We start from the raw sequence: 21,008 nt of genomic DNA, 5'->3' as shown, positions 1-21,008 counted from the left end.
CATGACTCATTACAAGTGTTGCTTGTACCGTTGAATCATGCAGGTCATGAAATGACTTTATACTTCATACTTTAAAGCGAGTCTGCTCTTGCTATTGATTTCAACCTAATTTCTAACCTTTTACTGGAATTGAGAGAATAGCAATTCCGTGAATACGAGTCACTTCATACCTGTTCTGCATGACTAGCAGAGGCAGGTTTTGTAATCCTATTCTCACACTTAGTTTCACCATCTAAAACACAAATTCAGTGAAAGCCACAATCAAACAAACACCTTTTCACTGTAACCTTACACTGTAGCAGGAAGTGGTACCCGAATCAGTGTATTTTTAATCCTTTGGTCTAATGTTTAGGTTGTCTCAGGGTGGTTGTTGAACCAATTTAGTGTTGTTACTGCACTGAAGTGCCTTTTAACTGAGTATGTGCCAATAGTTACTACAGAAAACTAGAGTGATAAGTATTAGTAGGAACGTTTTGGTTTTACCTGAGGATTATGCACTTGCAGACACATTTAAAATCCTTTTCTCTTTAACTCTACTGATATTTAACACAAAAACTATTGTGCTGCACACATTACAGCAAAGTGAGTGTTGACTGATGATTGTGCAAACATATTTTTTCTCGTGGAAGGAAACTCCGCCCTTCATTCCAGTTTGCTGCACATGAATACGTTTTCCACTTTTGTATCCCCCATAGATGGACCAACAACTTGAAGCCCACCAAACTCCTGAAATCAGTGAACAAATATCACCACACCATTTAAACTTTTTTTTTTTACATAATATAATTATTAACGGAGGCAAAACAACTTAACTGTATTTACCACTACCCACTTTGATTTCATGACCATGCTCACAGAGCCATTGTTTAGTTATTATTCTGGCTCATTAACAAAAATAACAGATTTTTATTTTCCTATAAACAGTCCAACAAGGATACAATTCTATGTAGAGGCACATTACACTGGTGGTTACGGTGGCCCTGAGAGGCCAAACGGACTGCAACTAAAGAAAACACCAGCAATATGAAAACCGCTGCAAAAGCACACAAAACACAACGGAAATGGAAAAAAAATAAAATAGAAATAGGAAAAAACTGATTTCCAAAAGCACAAGAGAAGTGTTTCGGGGGAGACAATAACCGACGGACCAGTTGCAGGAACCAAAATATGCTAAGCATTGCGCTGTGAGACATTTAAAAGTGGAGGATCTAGGCACCTCACTGACCATGTGGGTGCCTGTGAACAGTGACCTGAGAATCATTCAAGCATAAAAATCACTCAAAGGATGAACCAGTGTTGTATCTACACTGTGGCGGGCGTGGTCGGTGGTGCCGCAGCAGGGAAGGCGGACACTCCCACTAAACTGAGTAAATAAAAAGGGGCAAGTTCTGACAGAACAGTTATTCTAAGAAACTTCCTCGTCTCATTTACAAAGGTAAGAGATATTTTCACAGGATTTCAGTCAGAAATTGTGGGTCAAAAAAGGCATTTAGATAATGTCTTCAAATTCTTTTAATTGTGATGTCACAATTTTAACTGCTTACATTTCCAAATCAGTGCTAAGAGTGATTATAATTCTCCCCCTACCAGGATTTGAAAAATGGTGCAGTATAAAGTGACCGTATTCACTGGTGATCGCCTTAATTCCACTACTCTCAACAATGTCTTCATTAAGCTGGTGGGCACAGATGGGGAGAGTGATCGCAAGTGGCTCATGGGCTTGAAAGGGGCTACATCCTTCGTCAGAGGAGCTGTAAGTCTGGGATGGCCACCTCCATGATTTTTTCAGGTTCCCTATATGACATTATACATGCAAACTTTTAGGGAAATAAGGGAATTATTAACTGTGATTTATGTAAAGTTGAAATCTATCACCATGAAGATGGTCAAAGCAAACAGTTCACTTCATGGACCACAGTAAATTATAAGAGGAATTGTATGCTCGAGTGTTACAGCTCAGCACAAACTGCTATGTCATTTCTTTAGGTATCAAAGTTTAAGGTGTCCTGCTCCACTTCCCTTGGAAATCTTGTGCTGATAGAGTTAGACAAACAGTCTCTCCCACTGTTCCCAGAAGTTGATTGGTTTTGTGCCAAGGTGGAAGTGAAATCCCCTGAAGGAGACATCTACAGCTTTCCCGTCTACCGCTGGATTGCTGATAGCAAGGTGCACCGCTTCAAAGATGGAAAAGGTTTGGGAAACTGTGCTCATCTTAAATCTTGTTCAAACCATTGCAGATGTAAAACAAAGTTTGTAATGAGGCTGAAGCAGTTTCCTAATACAGTATATACCATATTTACAAGAACAACTTGAAACCATTTTTTCTTAATTAGCTCTGAGAGTCTTTGAAGACAACCATCATCTTGGCAGGTACAGTCGGCAGCAAGAGATTCAGCAGCGAGAGGAAGACTATCGGTGAGAATTCAGAGCTTATACATATTTTGGCCTTACAGCTCCTGAAACTAGAATACAAATGCTGTCCAGTTATAGCTGAATATCCTAATACTAATGATATTTAACCTTAAAATTAAGCATTACAATATATTGTTTGTCTGCTGGGATTAATTTAAAAATGCATTGTAAACTATATTATTCATATATTATGTTTTGTGAATTGAAACTGCAATTTCTTTTTCTCAGCTGGGATGCATATGCAGAGGGAATACCTCACTCCTTGAAGGCACAAAACCCAATTTTTCTGCCATCAGAGGTTCAGTTCTCCTTCACCAAAACTACAGAGTTTGTCTACACTGCTTCCACAGGGTGAAGTTCTTTTTTTTCTCTTTACCTATCAAAACTATAACTATGTTAAATATAATAAAGAAATAAGATGAATGTGCTCTTCTGTTTCAGACTGACTGAGCTGAAGCTGAAGGGACTGGATAACCGTAAGGAGAAGTGGGATAATATTGACAGCATCAATCGAGTGTTTTGCTGCAAAAAGACTGAAATATCAGGTAACTAACATCATAGTTGGAGTATCGAGTACTTATACTTTGTGCATAATAATATGTACTTAACTGTTACCTTTGAAGTATTACTATATCAGTATACACAGTTTATTTGCTTGTTTTAATCAATTTTAAATCATGCTTTTTATTTGTTCTTGTTTCTTTTTTTTTTTTTTTTCTTTTTTTTTTCTTTTTTTTAAAATGACATCAGAAACAGCAGTATGCGACATTACGTGATGGCAGAGCTTCAGTTCATCCTTTGTCATTTTTTTTTTTTTTTTTTTTTAATAAATAGGACAGGGGGAATGAATGAGAGAAAGAGGGGGAGAGAAAGAAAGAAAACCAAAGGGGAGAAGAGACGGTGAGAAGGGGGGGGAAGAGAGAGAAAAAAAAAAAAAGAACTCCTGGGTCACCTGTATGGAGAAAAAAAAAAAAACAAACAAACAAACAAACAGAGGAGACAGCAAACAACAAAGAGCAACATAATAATAGAGAAAACAAAGCACCATCACAATAAACTAGCTAGTCATAGATATCAATATTTACTAAATAATTAACGATATTGTGCAGCACGCAAGATAGACAGCGCACAGTGTGCTTTGAGGCAGCAGCCAAGAAAGCTTTAGTCCGCGTCTGTGAATACCCATGTGTGCATACCTGTGTGGATCAGCATGCTTGCATTCCAAAGGTTTCTCCATGTAATGATCTGCTAGGGAGTGTGGGGGGGCCACAGCCCCGTCCTCCAGGGTGTGAAGCAGGTATGGAGGAGATCAAAACTCCAGACATCCAGAGGCCCCCAGAACACAAGAGACCATGGAAGACCAACAGAGGGGCAGCCGCGCCACTGTTCCAGTAAGAGCTGAGGAGAGTCCCAGATGAGGGCTCGCCCAGCAGCCGCGGAGCAGAAGTCAGGGGGAGTTGCAGTGACGCGCCCGTGAGCTCCGCCGGCCCCCAGCTGTGCCTGAGTGACCGAGCCCCAGGCCGAGAGGCCGGGGGCACCCCACCTCCAAAGGGGCCCGAGCGAGCCCCAGGCCCCAGGCCCCGACAGGCGGCCGCCAAGGAGTGAGCCGGTGTGCACCCGGACGCCCACCCCCAGACACAAAGAACCACCAACACACCGACACCTGAGGGAGTCCGCCACCGGCAGGGGAAGAGGTGGTGGGTGGAGATAGGCCTCCAAACCTTGGAGGGCCTGAGGTGTCCCCAGAGAGGTGGCGTCTGATACCCAACCTGACATATAGACACAGACATACAGGCACACACAGACACAAACATCCATTCCCACCCTCATGCTCTCATATGCACTCACTCCACACTCAACCAACGTGGAGACAGACATAAAGAGACGCTGTACACACAATCACACTCCCCAAGCGTACTCTACAAACCGGGTCTAGGTACCCTTGCCCCTGGAGGGGGGAATTGCACCCAGACCCAGGTGGTGTTACCCTTTTCCCTGCGGTGGGGAGAGGCAGACCACCCCGACTCCGCAGCAGCAGGGAGGCCCCACACCCCAGACCGCAGTCGGACGGCCAACTCCTCCTACTAGCCCTCCCGCTCCAGCAGGCCGCAGAGAATGGGGGTGGGAGAAGACTCCAAACCTCCCTCCACCCGCTCATTGTAGCGTTGATGCATATGTGTTCTAAGGTGCAATTAAAACCCAGGAGGGCATGGAGCTACCTGCCAAGGAGCAGCAGGTAAGCGCATAGTCCCTCCTGCTAGCCCTCAATGACTAAGTGTATTTAAAATTGAGAGGTGGGCAACGACGTCAGGGGTGAGGTATACACCCTGATGGTAATTTGGACTCCGTGATTGTGCCCACCCCCAAGATCCTATATGTATGTGTAATGAGAGTGTGAATAATGTGAATGTCTAAGTTGTGGGATAAAATTGAGGCAGAGGCAGCCAGAAGGGGACAGGGGGGGGGGGGGGGGGGTAGCCTCCTCTGCACCCTGGTGACATACCCCCACTCCAAGGCCCTGCATGTGTGGGTGGTTGTGGAGGAGCGGGAAGAGGGAGGCAGCTGGAGATGGGGAGGGAAGGAAGGGAGGGGCAGGTAACCCCTCCCTGGGGCCAGCTCCCCCGCTGACCCCAGTAGGCACCCCCATCCTCCGCGACCCGCCAGGGAAGGGGGGCCCAGGCCCATCAGACCTGGGCCCAGTGCAGTAGCGCCCTCCGGCTCCACAGAGCCCTGGACAGTCCACCCCACCACAGAGAAAACTGCACCCACCCCACCATCCACACATCTTCCAGACTACATAAGACGGTAAACGCCCAGGCTGAGATCTTCCGCCACCTCTCCTGTATCTCCCCCTCCCGCAGAGAGTTCCTGAAGAGAAGAAAGCTCCTGCAAGATGTGACCATCCCCCCCACCAGTTGAAGAGCCCCCCAGGCGGCTCGACGCACCGGCGGCACCCTGCTCCAGGGCCGGGCCCCCACGTACCCACCCGCCCACAACCCCGGCAACACACCAACCAGGACCCAAGCCCCCGAGGCCCAGCCCGGGCCCCAGCCCAGAGACGGAGCGCCCCCAGAACCTCACGCCCATCCCGGACCCACCCAGGGGCAGCCAGGTTGCCAGGTCAGTAACCCACGCCCGTCAGCACAGACCCTCCCCTAGCCCCGCTGCACGCAGCCGCGAGGAAACAGTCACCTGAGAGCCAACGGAGCCCCCAACCGGACGTGACCGCTACCCCGGGTTGAGCCCCCCAAAGAAGATGCCTCCGGGGAACCCCCCGACGCCCTAAGCCTGTCCCTACCCCCTCACCAATCACAACAGTGAAGGCGTGACCAAACTATGACCCCCCACCCCCACTAGGTGATGGAGCTGATAAAAGGGGCCCAGAGCAATTGATCTAATGTGGTGGCAGAGGCTGTGTCAAGACTAATGTAATCTAATAGATAATTTCTATATTGGTTAGAATTAAGATTATTTTTATTTTTCCAGTTCATGAGGACTGTTTTCTTGGCTATGCATAGGGCAGTGAAGATCATATGGGCTATATTCTTTTCTGAAGTGACATTATCTAAGCTGCCCAGTAGACACACTAAGGGGGAAGTTGGAATGTTACATTTCAGACACTTTGATAAGTCTTCACATATCTCGCGCCAAAACTTTTGCACTGGTGGACAGAACCAAAGAGCGTGGATGTAATTGTCTGGTGTATTGCCTTGACAGTGTGAGCAGTTGTTGGAAGATGTAAAGCCCATCTTGAACATCCGATGACCTGTATAGTGCACTCTGTGAAGTATTTTGTATTGTATTAATTGCAGACTGGGATTTTTAATTAATTTAAAAGTTTTTAAGCAAATCTGAGACCAGAAGTTTTGGTCTAAGCTGACTGATAAATCTGCTTCCCACTTTGCAGTAGGAAGGGATATTGATTCATCTAATTTAGAAAGTGTTCTGTATATTTTAGATAATAATTTGGGGGATTTAAGAGTAAGAAAATGTGCCGCACTTAGTGGTGTTTGTAATTCAACTTGACTGAGGTTAAATTTCTTTTTTACTATGGATTTAATTTGTTGATATTCTAAAAACCTTGTCTTGTTGATCCCATATTGTTCAACTAGTCTGTCAAATGGAATAAATTCTGTTCCCTCTAATATATGTTCTAAGTATTTAATTCCTTTACAACTCCATTCTGGGAAATTAATCATATTATTGTTTTGTAATATGTCAGGGTTATTCCAGATAGGTGTACGTTTGCATGGGATTAATGAAGACTCCGTTATTTTTAGAAACTCCCACCATGCTGTTAGAGAAAAGCTGATGTTGATACTTTTAAAGCATTCATGTCTTTTGATGTTTGAGCTAATAAATGGTAGGTCTGAAATCTCTAGATCCTTGCATAGTGCCTGTTCAACATCTAGCCAGGGCTCAACTAAGAAGGTATGTTTTAACCATTCTGAGATGAACTGAAGCCTGTTGGCTAAGAAGTATTGGTGAAAATTAGGCAGATCTAATCCTCCTCTATCCTTGGTTCTTTGTAGCGTTTTTAAGCTAATACGCGGGGGTTTATCTTTCCAAAGGAATTTGGAAATATATGAATCCAGAGATCTGAACCAATCTTGTGATGGTTTGTTAGGGATCATCAAAAATAAGTAATTTATTTTTGGCAAGATCATCATTTTTATAGTGGCGACCCTTCCCATGAGTGATATGGGTAAAGATTTCCATCTAGTCAGATCGCCTTCTACTTTCTTTAGAAGTGGGATGTGGTTTAGTTTAGTTAAGTCTGAAAGCTTAGGAGAGACATTAATACCTAAATATTTAATATTTCCGGATTGCAGTGGGGCAGAGGAAGAATTATGGAAGGAGCAGTTAATGGGGAGAACTGTAGATTTTGGCCAGTTAATTGAATAATCTGAAACTCTTGAAAACCAGTTTATTAAAGTAATTACCTCAGAGAGGTTGGTTTGTGTGTTTTGCAGAAAAAGCAACACATCATCCGCATAGAGACTGATTTTATGTTCTATGTTCTTACATTTTATGCCCTTAATTGTTGTAGCCTGTCTAAATGCTGCTGCTAGAGGTTCGATAAAAATTGCAAAAAGTGAGGGGGAGAGTGGGCATCCCTGTCTGGTGCCCCTCAGGAGACAGAAGCTGGAGGATGTCTGGTCATTTGTTCTGATACGAGCTGTTGGGGAATTGTATAATATTCTTATCCAGTTTATGAAAGAGTTTCCAAAACCAAATTTGTGTAAAGTTGCGAATAAAAATTTCCAATTAACTCTGTCAAATGCTTTTTCTGCATCTAGAGATAATATTATGGTTTCGATGTTTTTATCGTATGAGTAGTCTATTAAATTAAGTAATCTACGAGTGTTTGTTGAGGAGTGCCTACCTTTTATGAAACCAGTTTGGTCAGGATGAATTAAGAGGGGGGTCATTTTCTCTAATCTCTTTGAGAGAGCTTTGCAGATTATTTTAAGGTCTACATTTAAAAGAGAAATTGGACGATAGCTTGAGGGAAATAAAGGGTCTTTGCCTGGTTTTAGCAGGAGACTAATGTTGGCAGAATTCATATTTGGTGGTAGTCTGCCCTTTTCCTCGATTTCCTGCAACATGCTGTGGAATACTGGTGCCAAAATTGTCCAGAATTCTTTGTAGAATTCTGCAGGGAAGCCGTCTGGACCTGGAGCCTTATTATTGGGCATACTTATCAGGGCTTCCTGGAGTTCACTTGGCGTCAGTGGCGAATCCAGTTCCATTGCTTGACTGTCTAGTAATTTTGGAAGAGTTACGTTGTCAAGAAACAGATCAATTTCATTTTTAGATGGGTTTATTTGTGGTGAGTATAAAGTTTCATAGAAATCCCTAAAAATGTTGTTTATTCTTCCAGGATCATATATTGTGTTCCCCGATAAATCTTTAGCAGCACATATAGTTATTTTTTATTTATTTATTTTTAGCTGGTTAGCTAGAAATCGACCTGATTTGTTACTGTGTTCAAAATTCTGTAAGCGAAGTCTTTGTATAAGGAATTGTGTTTTTTTATTAATAGTTTCATTTAATTCTAGTTTTGTTTTGCATATTTTGTTCAATGTTTCCTGATCTTGGTGGGACGCGTAGGCTTCTTCTAGTGATTTGATGTTTTTTTCTAATTCCTGAATATTTTTGTTTTCTTCTTTCTTTTTGTGTGATGAGAAAGAAATTATTTTACCTCTCATCACAGCTTTCCCTGCTTCCCATAGAACAGAAGCAGATATTCCGGGAGTGTCATTAAAGTCTAAATATGAAGTCCATTCCTTTTTAAAGTATTTAATAAAGTCTTCATCTTTAAGTAGTGATATATTAAATCTCCAGTTTTTACTTGGCGTAGTATTATTCTTGTGCATTAGTGTTAAAGATACAGGAGCATGATCGCTGACAGCTATAGGATGAATCTCAGTGTCTGAAATGTCACACAGCAGTGAGCTGCTGACCAAAAAATAATCCAGACGAGAGTAAGAGTGATGAACATGCGAGAAAAAAGTATATTCCTTACTGGTGGGGTGAAGAGAGCGCCATGCATCGCAAAGACCAAAGTCGTTCATATACTGTTTGATTATATTTGTGGACTGCCAATTACGCTGAGTTCCTGTTGTGTTGAGCCTATCCATTTCTTCATTTAGTCCAAGGTTGAGGTCACCGCCAAGAATGAGTGTGCAATCAAGGTGTTCAGAGAGTGCACTAAAAAAACCGTGGAAGAATGAAGGTTCATCAACATTTGGACCATATATACTAACAATACATAGTTTTTTGTTCAATATTGATAGTTTAATAATTAGAAATCTACCCTCTGGATCTATAACTGTATCGAGTACTGTAAAATTAACATTTTTATGTATTAAAATTGCTACTCCCCGTTGTCTAGAATTATAACCGGCTGCAAACACGTTAGGAAACTCAGGTGTTTTAAGTTCATTTAAACCTGTGACAGGTTTGTGAGTTTCTTGTAATAAAACAACATCTGCCTGTAGTTTTTTAAGCTGGTTAAATATTTTTAACCTCTTTCCTCTGGTGCCAGCTCCATTTACATTCCATGTGACAAACCTCAGCATGCCCTTAATTGTGCGTGTATGTCTAATGATGTATGCTGGGTGTTTCGTTTAGACAGGTGGAGAGAATATGGAAACATCCCTTGTTTGTAAATAGAAAGAGAAAAAGAAGTGTGGTGAGAGACTCCATAAGTCTGACTATGTGTGTGAATATTCACTAATATGAACAAGCGTGGCTTGCTTATGTGTCCTGCAAGTCTGTGCGTGCTGTGAGGCTGTTGTGAATGTGCTGCCGTTGAGCTGATGTGTTTGCGTGATCGTGTTGTGAAAATATGGAGAGATAGAGGGTGTTGTTTGTAGGTGAGTGGGGAAGTAGGTGAGCACAGCAGTGAAAGACAAGAGAAAGAAAGAAACCACATGAACTGTGAGCGACAACAAAAAAAAAGAAACGAAACGGAAACATTCCAATTAAAGCAATGACGGAGGGTGACGGTGTTATATCTGCTATGACATCATATTGATATTACTAGCTTAAACTCATGTTAAAGGAGAGAGTGTGAATGAATAAGAAAAGAGTGTAGCGGGTTCTTATCTGGAGTGCAGTTAATATAACCACGGTGTGGTGCCGAGGTCGCGGTAAAGCTGTCCGTCCACGTGTTCTTGTTTCTAATGTCTCTGTAAAGCACTTTGAATCACCTTGTTGTTGAATTGTGCTATACAAATAAACTTGCCTTGCCTTGCCTTGCCTTACATAGTCGATTTTCCTGAATAATAAGAACATTATACAGTCTGTTCTGCAAAAACATATATATTATATATGTTTATAGCTATTGATTGATGTTTAAAACTGAGAATATAAAGTCTCATTTTATCTTATGACAGGTGATCTAACAAGTAGAATATGGTTTCAATATCTAATAAAGCTCACTAGAGAGAGCTTATGACTTTTTATACATTTCACATAATCAAGACTCTCAGACACTGAACTTCTGACACAAAGTTAGAAATGTAGCAAAATTTGTAGGCTAGTTTAAAAAAGGAACATATTCTTTTTCTTTTTCTTTTTTTTTTTTTTGCAGAATATGTTCAGGAACACTGGAAAGAAGATGCTTTCTTTGGCTACCAGTTTCTAAATGGTGTCAACCCCATTTTGATCCAGTGTTGTACAACCCTGCCCAGTAACTTCCCTGTCACTGATGACATGGTCTTTCCCCGCAGTCGTTGCGACCTTGCAGATGAAATGAAGGTGACTGTAGAAAGACACAAAAAAAAGGAGAAAGAAATGTTTCTTAAATCAGCTACTTGGTCATTGCAATAAATGCACTTACACATTCACTGAATATACACACTGATGAAATAACCTGAACTTTCAAACAGAAAGGGAACATATTCCTGTGTGACTACAAGCTTCTGGATGGAGTGAAAGCAAACACCATCAATGGGAAGAAGCAGTACTTGATGGCTCCTCTCGTCCTGCTCCACAAAGATCCTGATAATAAACTAATGCCGATTGCTATTCAGGTAATTCAGTTCAGATGAGCTTTATTTACATAGCAAAATATATATATTTTCTATGGTAAATATGAGAGGAAAATCCCAATAATCAGGCAATTCTTTGTGAGCAAGCACTTTGGCAACTGGAAAGGAAAACTCCCTTTTTAACAGGAAGAAACCTCTGTCAGAAGCCACCTCCCACGACAAGTTGGGAGTGAGGGGAGAGGGAGAAGGACAAAAGACATGCTGTAGAAGAAAGACGGATATTAAAAATAACTAATAATTTGACTTATCACTTGACCCTGTCCTTGTATAGCTGAAGCAGACTCCATCAGATGACAATCCGATCTTTCTTCCTACTGATTCTGAGTACGACTGGTTGATCGCCAAGATTTTTGTAAGAAGTGCAGATTTCAATCACCATCAGCTCAATGCTCACCTTCTGCGCACGCACTTGCTGGCTGAGGTTTTTGCAGTGTCACTGCTGCGCAACGTGCCCATGGTGCATCCTCTGTACAAGGTAACTGACGTTTGCTGAAACTCAGTGTTTTGGTTTGTAAATAATTTTAAATAACGTTGAAAGCATTTGAGTTTATCAATGTGTCCACAAAGGACATTTGATTGTGCAACAGCGTATCTCAGCATAATAAATGCCAAAGTTTTGCCCCAATCTAGCACTAACAGAGTTCCCTCTTTCCCTCAGCTCCTCAAACTTCACACACGCTACACTCTGCAGATCAACTTCTTAGCTCGACGCCTTCTCATTTCTGACACTGGCGCTTTCACTCAGGTATGCAAAGAACAGCACACTCACTAGACCTTTACCTAAATAACTGTTTCTTTTTCAGTGTCATGTACAACATTTGTCTCTAACTGTGAGCTACCCATTCTCTAGTTTGCATCATCAGGTGGAGAGGGCATGTTTACAATCCTGAAGAGGTCAGTGTCCTCAATGACCTACAGCTCCCTCTGTATGCCAGATGACATTGCTGAACGTGGCCTAGAAGCTGTGCCAAACTTCTACTACAGGGATGATGGCCTAAAGGTTTGGGATATCATCCACAGGTATGGTAGTTTTGCCCTCTTAATGACGCCACCAAGCTGCTGCAGTTCTGTTATAACAATAATATTTTATTATTTGTTAGTTTATTATTTTTATTTTATTTATGTCATTTTACAATTCTGTTTTCCATCCATCCATCGTCTTCCGCTTATCGGGGGCCGGGTCGCGGGGGCAGCATCCTAAGCAGAGAAGCCCAGACCTCCCTCTCCCCAGCTACCTCCTCCAGCTTGTCTGGGGGAACACCAAGGTGTTCCCAGGCCAGCCAAGAGATATAATCTCTCCTGCGTGTCTTGGGTCTGCCCCTGGGCCTCCTCCCGGATTCTGGGAGTTGGCCCAGGACCGGGAACATTATTTTTTCAATTTGGTTTCCCAATAAAAGATCATTGAAAAAATGAACACAAAATGAACACACAAGAAAGAGATGAAAACAGGCGCTGTTGGAATGCTACTAAGCAAGTAACCCCAGTGGAAGGGTTACGTGACTAGGATGAGGGACCTATGGAATCTTCGATACCCAGCATCCAGATTGATGGCGAAACAACTTGGGGAATGTTTTCCAACATTCAGAAGATGGAACTGCTCAGACAGCTAGAGATTGACGAGGTACAACACAAATGCTACGGCAAGGGGAAGCTAGGATGACAGGTCAAGGGGGAGATATCATCACCTCCACCTGAGATTGGGTGGGGGCCCCAAGTGCGATGGAAGAAGGATCATTGAGCACGAGAGGAACTGACCTGAGAGATAAGATCATGGCAAAGCTGGAAACCTGGATCCTTCATGGCTGGTTACTAAGACTATGTGAAGTACCCTCAGAAGATCTACTAGATCAGGGGTGTCGAACCCCAGGCCTCAAGGACCGGTGTCCTGCAGGTTTTATATGTGTCCTTGATCCATCACAGCTGATTTAAATGGATAAATTACCTCCTCAAAATGTCTTGAAGTTCTCCAGAGGTCTGGTTATGAACTAATCATTCGATTCACATGCGTGATATCTAAAACCTGTAGGACACCTGCCCTCGAGGCCTGGAGTTTGACACCCGTATACTAGATGATGTGAATGCTGCACTATGGACAAGACTGAGACTAACCAGCTGATCTACACCACGGCAACAGTGATCAGTGAGATACTTCGCTACAAGTTCAACAGCCACAAGGAGCAGTGCCCTACATGGAGAAGGAGAATAGAGGCCAAGATAAGGGTAGCACGGAGGGAGGTTAGCCAACTATCGGAGCTGCAGAAAGGTGCAATGAAAAAGGTGCTACGGCCAAGCAAAGACTCATAGCCTTGGCAAACTTGAAGAGGTACACCAAAGAGATAGAAAGCAGGAGAATAAACCAGCTGTTCTCCACAGAACCAGCCATGGTGTACTCTTAATGGCAGGGGAACAATATGAGAATAGCAGCACCAAGGCTGGAAACAGAGCAATAGTGGAAGAGCATATGGGAGAAGAACCCAACCCATGGCATCAATGCTCAGTGGCTAGTGGATCTAAGAGCAGACCACAGCAATCTCCGTGAACAGAGTCATTCAAGAAAGGGTCTCCAGTATGAAGAGTTGGACAGCACCAGGCCCTGACTTGATTCACGCCTACTGGCTGAAGAAGCTGACTGCAGTCCACGAGTGTCTGACAGCACAAATGAACCAGCTTCTAGTCGATGAGAGACACTGAAAATGGAAATACCAGAAGAGCAAAACACCAGCTACTGGTAGACAAAGCAGTCGCTTAAAACTGCAAGACTAGGCTGACCAACCTGTGCACTGCCTGGATTGGTTACAAAAGGCCTATGACTCAATGCCCCACACCACTTCCTGTGGGGCATTCCTCTATCTGCTGGTGGAATGTACCACAGGCAGATAGAGGAAGTGGCTGACATCCAGAAATCCTACCAGTGACTGGACAAAGCTGGAGTGAAAGACAACACAGAGACACTAATCTTGGCAGCACAGGAACAAGCCCCATAGAGGCTGGGGTCTATCACATCAGGCAAGACCCCAGTTGCATGCTGTGTAAAAATGCCCCTAAGATAATCCAGCACATAAGAGTAGACTGCAAGATGCTAGCAGGCAGGGGCATGGAGCGCCATAATCAAGTGGCCGGTGCGGAGTATGGCCTGGAAGTCCCGAGGTCAAAATAGGAGGCGCCGCGTAGGATGGTTGAGTGATCAAGCTAAGCAAGTACCACAGGAAGTTCTGTGGTTCCTGTAGGCACTCAGATGAGACATTAGTATATTAAGTTCAGCTTTAAGTACAGACTAATGTTAAACATTGTTCAATTTTTTAAATTAAAGTTTCTCAGAAGGTGTTAGTACTTCTCTTAAAATGAAAGGTGTGTCTAATACTTACAGATATCTACCATCCCTAAGTAAAATGAATGAAATAAATAATGAAAGCATATTTCATCCAATTTCTCAAAGGTTTGTGCAGGGAATGCTCGGCTACTACTACAAGAGTGACAGTGAAGTCCAGCAGGACTCTGAACTTCAGAAGTGGATTTTGGACATTTTTGAACATGGTTTCTTTTCTCAAGCAGAAACAGGTTGGCTTCAAAGAAATGTTCAGTTCTTATTATGATAAAGTTGATTGATCCTTAGTACTGAGATGTTACATCACTGATGATGTGTCCAGGGGCACCAGAGGGTGTATCATAAACAGTATATATAATTATAATCCAAACATAAATCCAATTTTTGTTTGTTCACCTCAATGCAATTGATGCTGGGGGGGGGGTTTCTGCTCAACAGGAATTCCTCAGACATTTACTTGTGTGACTGAGTTGGTCAAGTTTGTCACCATGGTGATCTTCACTTGCTCAGCCCAGCATGCAGCCGTGAACTCTGGACAGGTGAGTCCTTGTATAAACAGTTTCACTTTTTTTTTTTTTAAACAACAGTGCATGAACATCTGAGAACCTAGGAGACCTTTGGGAGAGCAATGATGATCCATCTCATTTAGGATTCTAGCTGCTCAACAGTCCTGGGTCTTTATCCTGTTCTTCATTTCATGATGTATCAAATGTTTTCAACTGGTGAATGGTCTAGTCTGCAGCAAGGCAAGTTCAGCATCCAGACTCTTCCATAATGAAACTATGATGTGATAGATGCAATATGGGGTTCAGCACTGTCTTGCTGAAATATGTAAGTCCTTCTCTGAAAAAGATGTCATCTGGATGAGAGCATGTGTTGCTCTAAAACCAAACTGTATTTATGTATATTTACATCTGAGAAACTCTGGCTCTCTAACATACTCTGTTTATACCCAGTCATGGTACTGACAAGCTGCAGTTGTTGAGGCATTTCTTCCAAAATCAGTGAAGTTAAACTAAACTGGTCATGCAAAGAGAAAATGTGAATAATTATATAAATAGTACCATAAAACTACAGGTACTATATCACCAATATAAAAAAAGAAAGAAAGAAGGAATTATACATTAAACGCCATTATTACACCATCATTTTACTTTTTAATCAGTTATCTTTTACTTCTTGATCAAATGCAGTATGACTATGGTGGCTGGATGCCCAACACTCCCATCTCCCTGCAACTCCCGCCACCGACCACAAAGGGGACGACAAGCGAGGCCACAATGTTGGCGACCTTCCCTGACGTCAATGTAACAGTTAAGGGCATGGCCACCGTGTGGTTACTCAGCAAGCAGTCCAGTGACTTTGTAAGCAGCAAAGATTTCATTAAGAATGACAGGAATTATGTCTGAATTTAATTTTTGTAAACACATTACAACTGTATACAATCATTCCAAGAGCCTATTTTGAATAAAAACAAATAATTGTTTTAATTGAATTTTGTTGAAGAAAACTTAAATGTATCATTGTTCTCATCAGGTCCCTCTTGGCCAGTACCCGGAGGAGCATTTCATTGAGGAAATTCCTCGCAAAATACTAAAGGATTTTCAGATGGAGCTTGAAGATTTAAGTTTAGTTATTAAAGCCAGAAACAAGCGTTTAGAAGTGCCATACACCTACATGGATCCGGCAGAGTTAGAAAACAGTGTGGCCATTTGAATATTAGAAGACTCAGCTGTGAGACAAAATTCAGTTCCCTCTTCAAACAACAGCAGGGAAAGACCTCTAAGTTCTGACTTTTACTGATGAAATAGAACAAAGAACTTACTACTTATAATCACTATATACTAAACTGTAATTTTTTTCATCTGTGTTAAAATGTGATTCTTTTTTTGCATTACAATCTTGAATCATCTGATTTGAAATGAAAAATGTTTGATTTTTGGGGGTGTCTGTTTTGAGACAGTTGATCTCCTGATCATGATGTATTTTCTTCTTAGAAAACATTTACTGCATTTCATTGTTTATATTTTCATTATTTTAATGTTTCAATTTTCTTGAGCTAAACCCAAACAGCTTTTTGATGAGTTAGACAACATGAACACCCTAAACTTCGCCTGAGACTGCTACTTCATCTCGGCCACCAATGTGCACTTGGTTTCTTTGTTTCTTTGCTGAAACCTGATTGTATTTTAGCATCATATTCTAAATTATCAGTTCTCTAAAGCCTCATTTAATGCATGGCACAGATTAAACACACATGGCTCACAGACATTAACAAGATGGGTCTGCATTATCCACATTAGCCTGCTTATACTGTTGACATGTGTAGCATATTTATTTAACACTGCAAAATAGAGTGATGTTTACATAGGCCACTGTATTTTGTGTAGATACCATCTCAGTGGCAAAAATGTGATTATATTCAATTCAGTTCAATTTATATAGCACCAAATCTCAACAACAGTCATCTCAATTCAGAATGTGATAATATCAATTTCCTTTACACTCACTGGGCACATTATTAGGTACACCTTGCTAGCACAAAGCTAGAACAAAGTGTTGGAAATATTCTTCAGTTGCTGCAGATTTGTCAGCTACACATCCATGATGTGAATCAAAGCTTATCTACTGGGTTGAGATCTTATGACTTTGACCATTTAAGTACAGCTCATTGTCATCTCAAGAAACCTGTTTGAGATGAAGTGAGTTTTGTGATATGAAACATTATCCTACTGCCCACATAGCAGACAGGTCTGGCCGGGATCTGGTGTCAAACCAGCACTGCTGGCTGACTTCTGATGGAAGCAGCCATCAGAAGATGGGTACACTGTGATAATTAAGGGACTGACATGGTCTGCAACAATACTCAGGTAGGTCGCTGTGTTTAAACAAGGCTCAATTGGTACCAAGGAGCAGACCAACGTCTGACAAGAAAATATCCTCCCATACCATTATAGTCACTGATACAAAGCTGTATGGATCTATGCTTTTATGTTGTTTGCACCATCTAAATACTGGAGCAGAGAAACCAAAACCAGGCAGTGTTTTTCCAATCTCCTATTGTCCAGTTGAGTGAGCTCATGTCAAATATGGCCCCATTTTCCTGTCTTGACAGGAATGACACCTGGTGTGGCCTATCTGCTTCAAGATTAGACATGACTCATTACAAGTGTTGCTTGTAATGAGTCCTAACTCGAATTATTTGTAGTAGTCTGGCATTTTCCCTCTGATTTCTAATACTCTGCCTGGCACCAACAACCATGCCAAGTCTAAAGTTTAAGGCTACGTCCACACGTACACGGGTATTTTGAAAACTGAGATTTTCCGTTTTCGTTTTAAAAAATAATCCCGTCCACACGTAAACGCAGAAATGAAGGAAAACGCTGCTAGGAACATGCCAAAGCAACAGGTGGCGATATATTCCTAACCATGTAGAAATGTTGGCCAATCAGAAGTCTAGAAGCCTCGGTGGGAAATAGTAAACAAGGATGGGGCATAGAAGCAGAACCGAGTCGTATGTGTGGAGGGACAGTAACTGTGTGTGTATATGTAAGCATTTAAACACTGCAGAGAGTACAATTAACAGTAATAGTATTGTAGAAATTCATTTCACCGAAACAATAACGTGGCGCACAGTGTGACGTCAAAAAAGGCGCACACCTTTGACGCTGCGTTTTCTCTGTTTTTCTCGTCCACACGTCAACGCAAAAACTGAGTTTTCAAAAATCTCCACCCTGGCCGGAGTTTTTAAAAATCTCAGTTTTCAGTGACCGAAAACGCCGTTTACGTGTGGACGAAAAGTGCAAACGCATAGAAAAATCTGCGTTTTCAAAAATACCCGGGTACGTGTGGACGTAGCCTAAATCAGCTTTCTTCCCCTTTCTGATGCTTGGTTTGAACTTCAGGTTGCAGGTTGTTTTTGAGTTGTTGCCAAATGTTGTTGTTTTTTTGTTTTTTTATGTTAAAGAGAAGCTGAACAGTTGCACACAACAAAGTGGCTGGTCAGTGTATACAGTAGTTTACCTACGAGAAGCAGTTATAATAATAAAATGTTTTTTAAAAAAAATAAGAATCTTGGGACTAAATTCTTAATTTCTTGTTTTGTTCTTAAAAATCTGTCATATCTTTTCTCAGAATAAGGTTTTTGAATGATATTTATTATTAAATTAATACCTTTATTCATTTAATAATGAATAAAGGTATTCATTAATCAATGCATAAATGAATAGATGCCCTCTGAGTTCTGTGTAATATATGCAAGATCTGTTTTGCTAAATAAGAGACTAAAATTGCTCTGTTCACCTGTGGTCTGTGCAGCAAAATCTAAACCTGAAGCACCACTTTGGGGGGGAAGGAAATTGTCTTCATTCTAACAGAAGAGTATTTGCAATTTGTAACTGTGCTGAAGTTTCAACAGTCTGTGGAGACTCTCACTTCCTCTGTCTGTTTGTAGGATGCAACATTTTACGCTGCCATATCTCTTCTGGAAAGCAGAAATTTCCCTGAAATTTGCGGTTCCTGCAAGGAGACATCTGGAACTTCCCCATGTCGCACAGTGATAAACTTGTTCAGATTCCAAACTGGACAGCGGGTTTGTGTACTTGAACGTGACTATTACCGTGTATTGTACTGTTTGTTCAGCACCTCAGTATGCGCAGTATTTAGAATCTGAATAACTCAGAAGCATAACATTTCAATGGCTGTCACTATTATAGATTTTGCTGTCTATGTTGGGCACAGCCCGGTAGTGGTGTTGCTCTTGCAAAAAAGAGAGATATTTTTATGATACCAATTTTATTGCTTTTCGAGGTTGCTGCTGACCATGTGCTGAATGAACTTAATTTGTCCTTGACTGCTTGCAGGCCTCCTCAACTTCTAAGTGGATTTTAATTCTCATTTGTTTTTGCAATCCAGCTAACGAGTGACAAAACTTGTTACTTTCTGCAATTCACACATTGGTAAATGACTAATGGACTGTTTCTTACATGGCACTTTGTTACTCAATTTGAGCACTCATAGCACTTTAGAGCATACCTCATTCATCTAGTCACTCAGATTCATACAAGCACTTTCTTTCTTTGCCTAAGTAAATGGTAAGTGGTAAATGGATTGATTCTTATATAGCGCTTTTCTACTCAAAGCGCTTTACTCAGCATTCACCCAATCACACAAACACTTTCTTCTGTGCTTTTAAGTTCTCACTAACTAACTAACTACTACTCATTCATACTCCTGGATGCATCAGAGAGCAACTTAGGGTTAGTATCTTGCCCAACATGCAGACTGGGGGAGCCTGCTCTACCTCCTGAGCTACCGCCAGCATAAGCGGTTTCTAGCTAGCATTCACACACCTTCACACTCTGATGAATGCATTAAAAAGCAACTTATTGTTCAGTATCTTACCCAAGAATACTGGCTGCTTTGGCTCCTGAGCTACAGTTAACCTACTACATTCCTGACGTTCTGATCCATAGTTTAGTTTACCTAAAGTTTAGGGAAACTTTATTTTAGGTAAACTAAAGTTTAGGTAAACTAGTTAAGTTTTTTTTCTGCAACTAATGGAAGCTATTTTGACAAGTTGTTATTCTGTTGTACAGTGTAATAAACACTTCATTGGCACATTTAGAATATTAGAAGATTATATTTTATATAAATAACCATCTGATATTTTAGTGTACAAAAGTAACTTTGCTCACTTCAGCAAAGCACAACAGAGAACTACACTGATCATTATAAACTCTTTTCTGTGCTCCTCTTGAAATAAATTAGCCAAACTGGCATTTATAAACTCAGCAGGGATAGCACTTCAGGCAAAATCCCAAATTAGAAAAGATGCCCCCCTTCCAAATGTTGGAAAGTGAAATATAACATTTCTTGTTAACTAAGGAGAAAATCCTGCCTTTTTTTCTTCTTTGTTTTAAAGGGAGCATCAGAATTCTGTTATGATGTTGGAAGGATTCAGAGTGTAGTGTATCTATATAAATATACATTAAACCTTTTAATGGTCAACATAATCACCACATTGTTATAGTTCGAAAAAAAAAACGGTGGCTTCGTGACTCTCGTGCTTTGCATTATAATCATTGTGTGCTTTAATCTTAAGGCAAATATTAAAACGTAATGATTTTTTTTATTGTTATCATATAAGTTTGCTGGCAATTAAACATGAGACAAAATCAATGAAAAATTTTAATTAGGAGATTTTAAAATGAGCTGTTTAGATTTGTGGATTTAATGTCAGAGACGTAACACTAACCAGTTCTACACATCAGAAATCTCCAAGACCGTTGAATCATGCAGGTCATGAAATGACTTTATACTTCATACTTTAAAGCGAGTCTGCTCTTGCTATTGATTTCAACCTAATTTCTAACCTTTTACTGGAATTGAGAGAATAGCAATTCCGTGAATACGAGTCACTTCATACCTGTTCTGCATGACTAGCAGAGGCAGGTTTTGTAATCCTATTCTCACACTTAGTTTCACCATCTAAAACACAAATTCAGTGAAAGCCACAATCAAACAAACACCTTTTCACTGTAACCTTACACTGTAGCAGGAAGTGGTACCCGAATCAGTGTATTTTTAATCCTTTGGTCTAATGTTTAGGTTGTCTCAGGGTGGTTGTTGAACCAATTTAGTGTTGTTACTGCACTGAAGTGCCTTTTAACTGAGTATGTGCCAATAGTTACTACAGAAAACTAGAGTGA

At 41.3% G+C, this 21,008-nt stretch overlaps 1 protein-coding gene across 2 annotated transcripts; it reads left to right on the top strand.

Moving 5' to 3' along the window:
* Window positions 1–1,362: 1,362 nt before the first annotated feature.
* LOC309708397 (hydroperoxide isomerase ALOXE3-like) lies at window positions 1,363–16,567 on the top strand. Of its 2 annotated transcripts, XM_082536387.1 has the most exons (15): window positions 1,363–1,435; window positions 1,591–1,753; window positions 1,987–2,191; window positions 2,334–2,415; window positions 2,641–2,763; window positions 2,854–2,957; window positions 10,514–10,680; window positions 10,812–10,955; window positions 11,245–11,448; window positions 11,632–11,718; window positions 11,824–11,993; window positions 14,410–14,531; window positions 14,737–14,837; window positions 15,492–15,662; window positions 15,835–16,567. In XM_082536387.1, the coding sequence occupies exons 2-15, from the start codon at window positions 1,601–1,603 to the stop codon at window positions 16,012–16,014; spliced, it is 2,013 nt and encodes a 670-aa protein (XP_082392513.1). In that variant the 5' UTR covers window positions 1,363–1,435; window positions 1,591–1,600; the 3' UTR covers window positions 16,015–16,567. The 2 variants fall into 2 exon arrangements, with proteins under 2 accessions (XP_082392513.1, XP_082392514.1); XM_082536388.1 differs by lacking the exon at window positions 1,363–1,435 and having other exon boundaries at window positions 1,453–1,753.
* Window positions 16,568–21,008: the final 4,441 nt, after the last annotated feature.

This window comes from Aulonocara stuartgranti, assembly GCF_965226115.1.
Source record: "Aulonocara stuartgranti genome assembly, chromosome: 6".
Taxonomy (NCBI): Eukaryota; Metazoa; Chordata; class Actinopteri; order Cichliformes; family Cichlidae; genus Aulonocara; species Aulonocara stuartgranti.
This window is presented reverse-complemented; position numbering and strand designations above follow the sequence as displayed.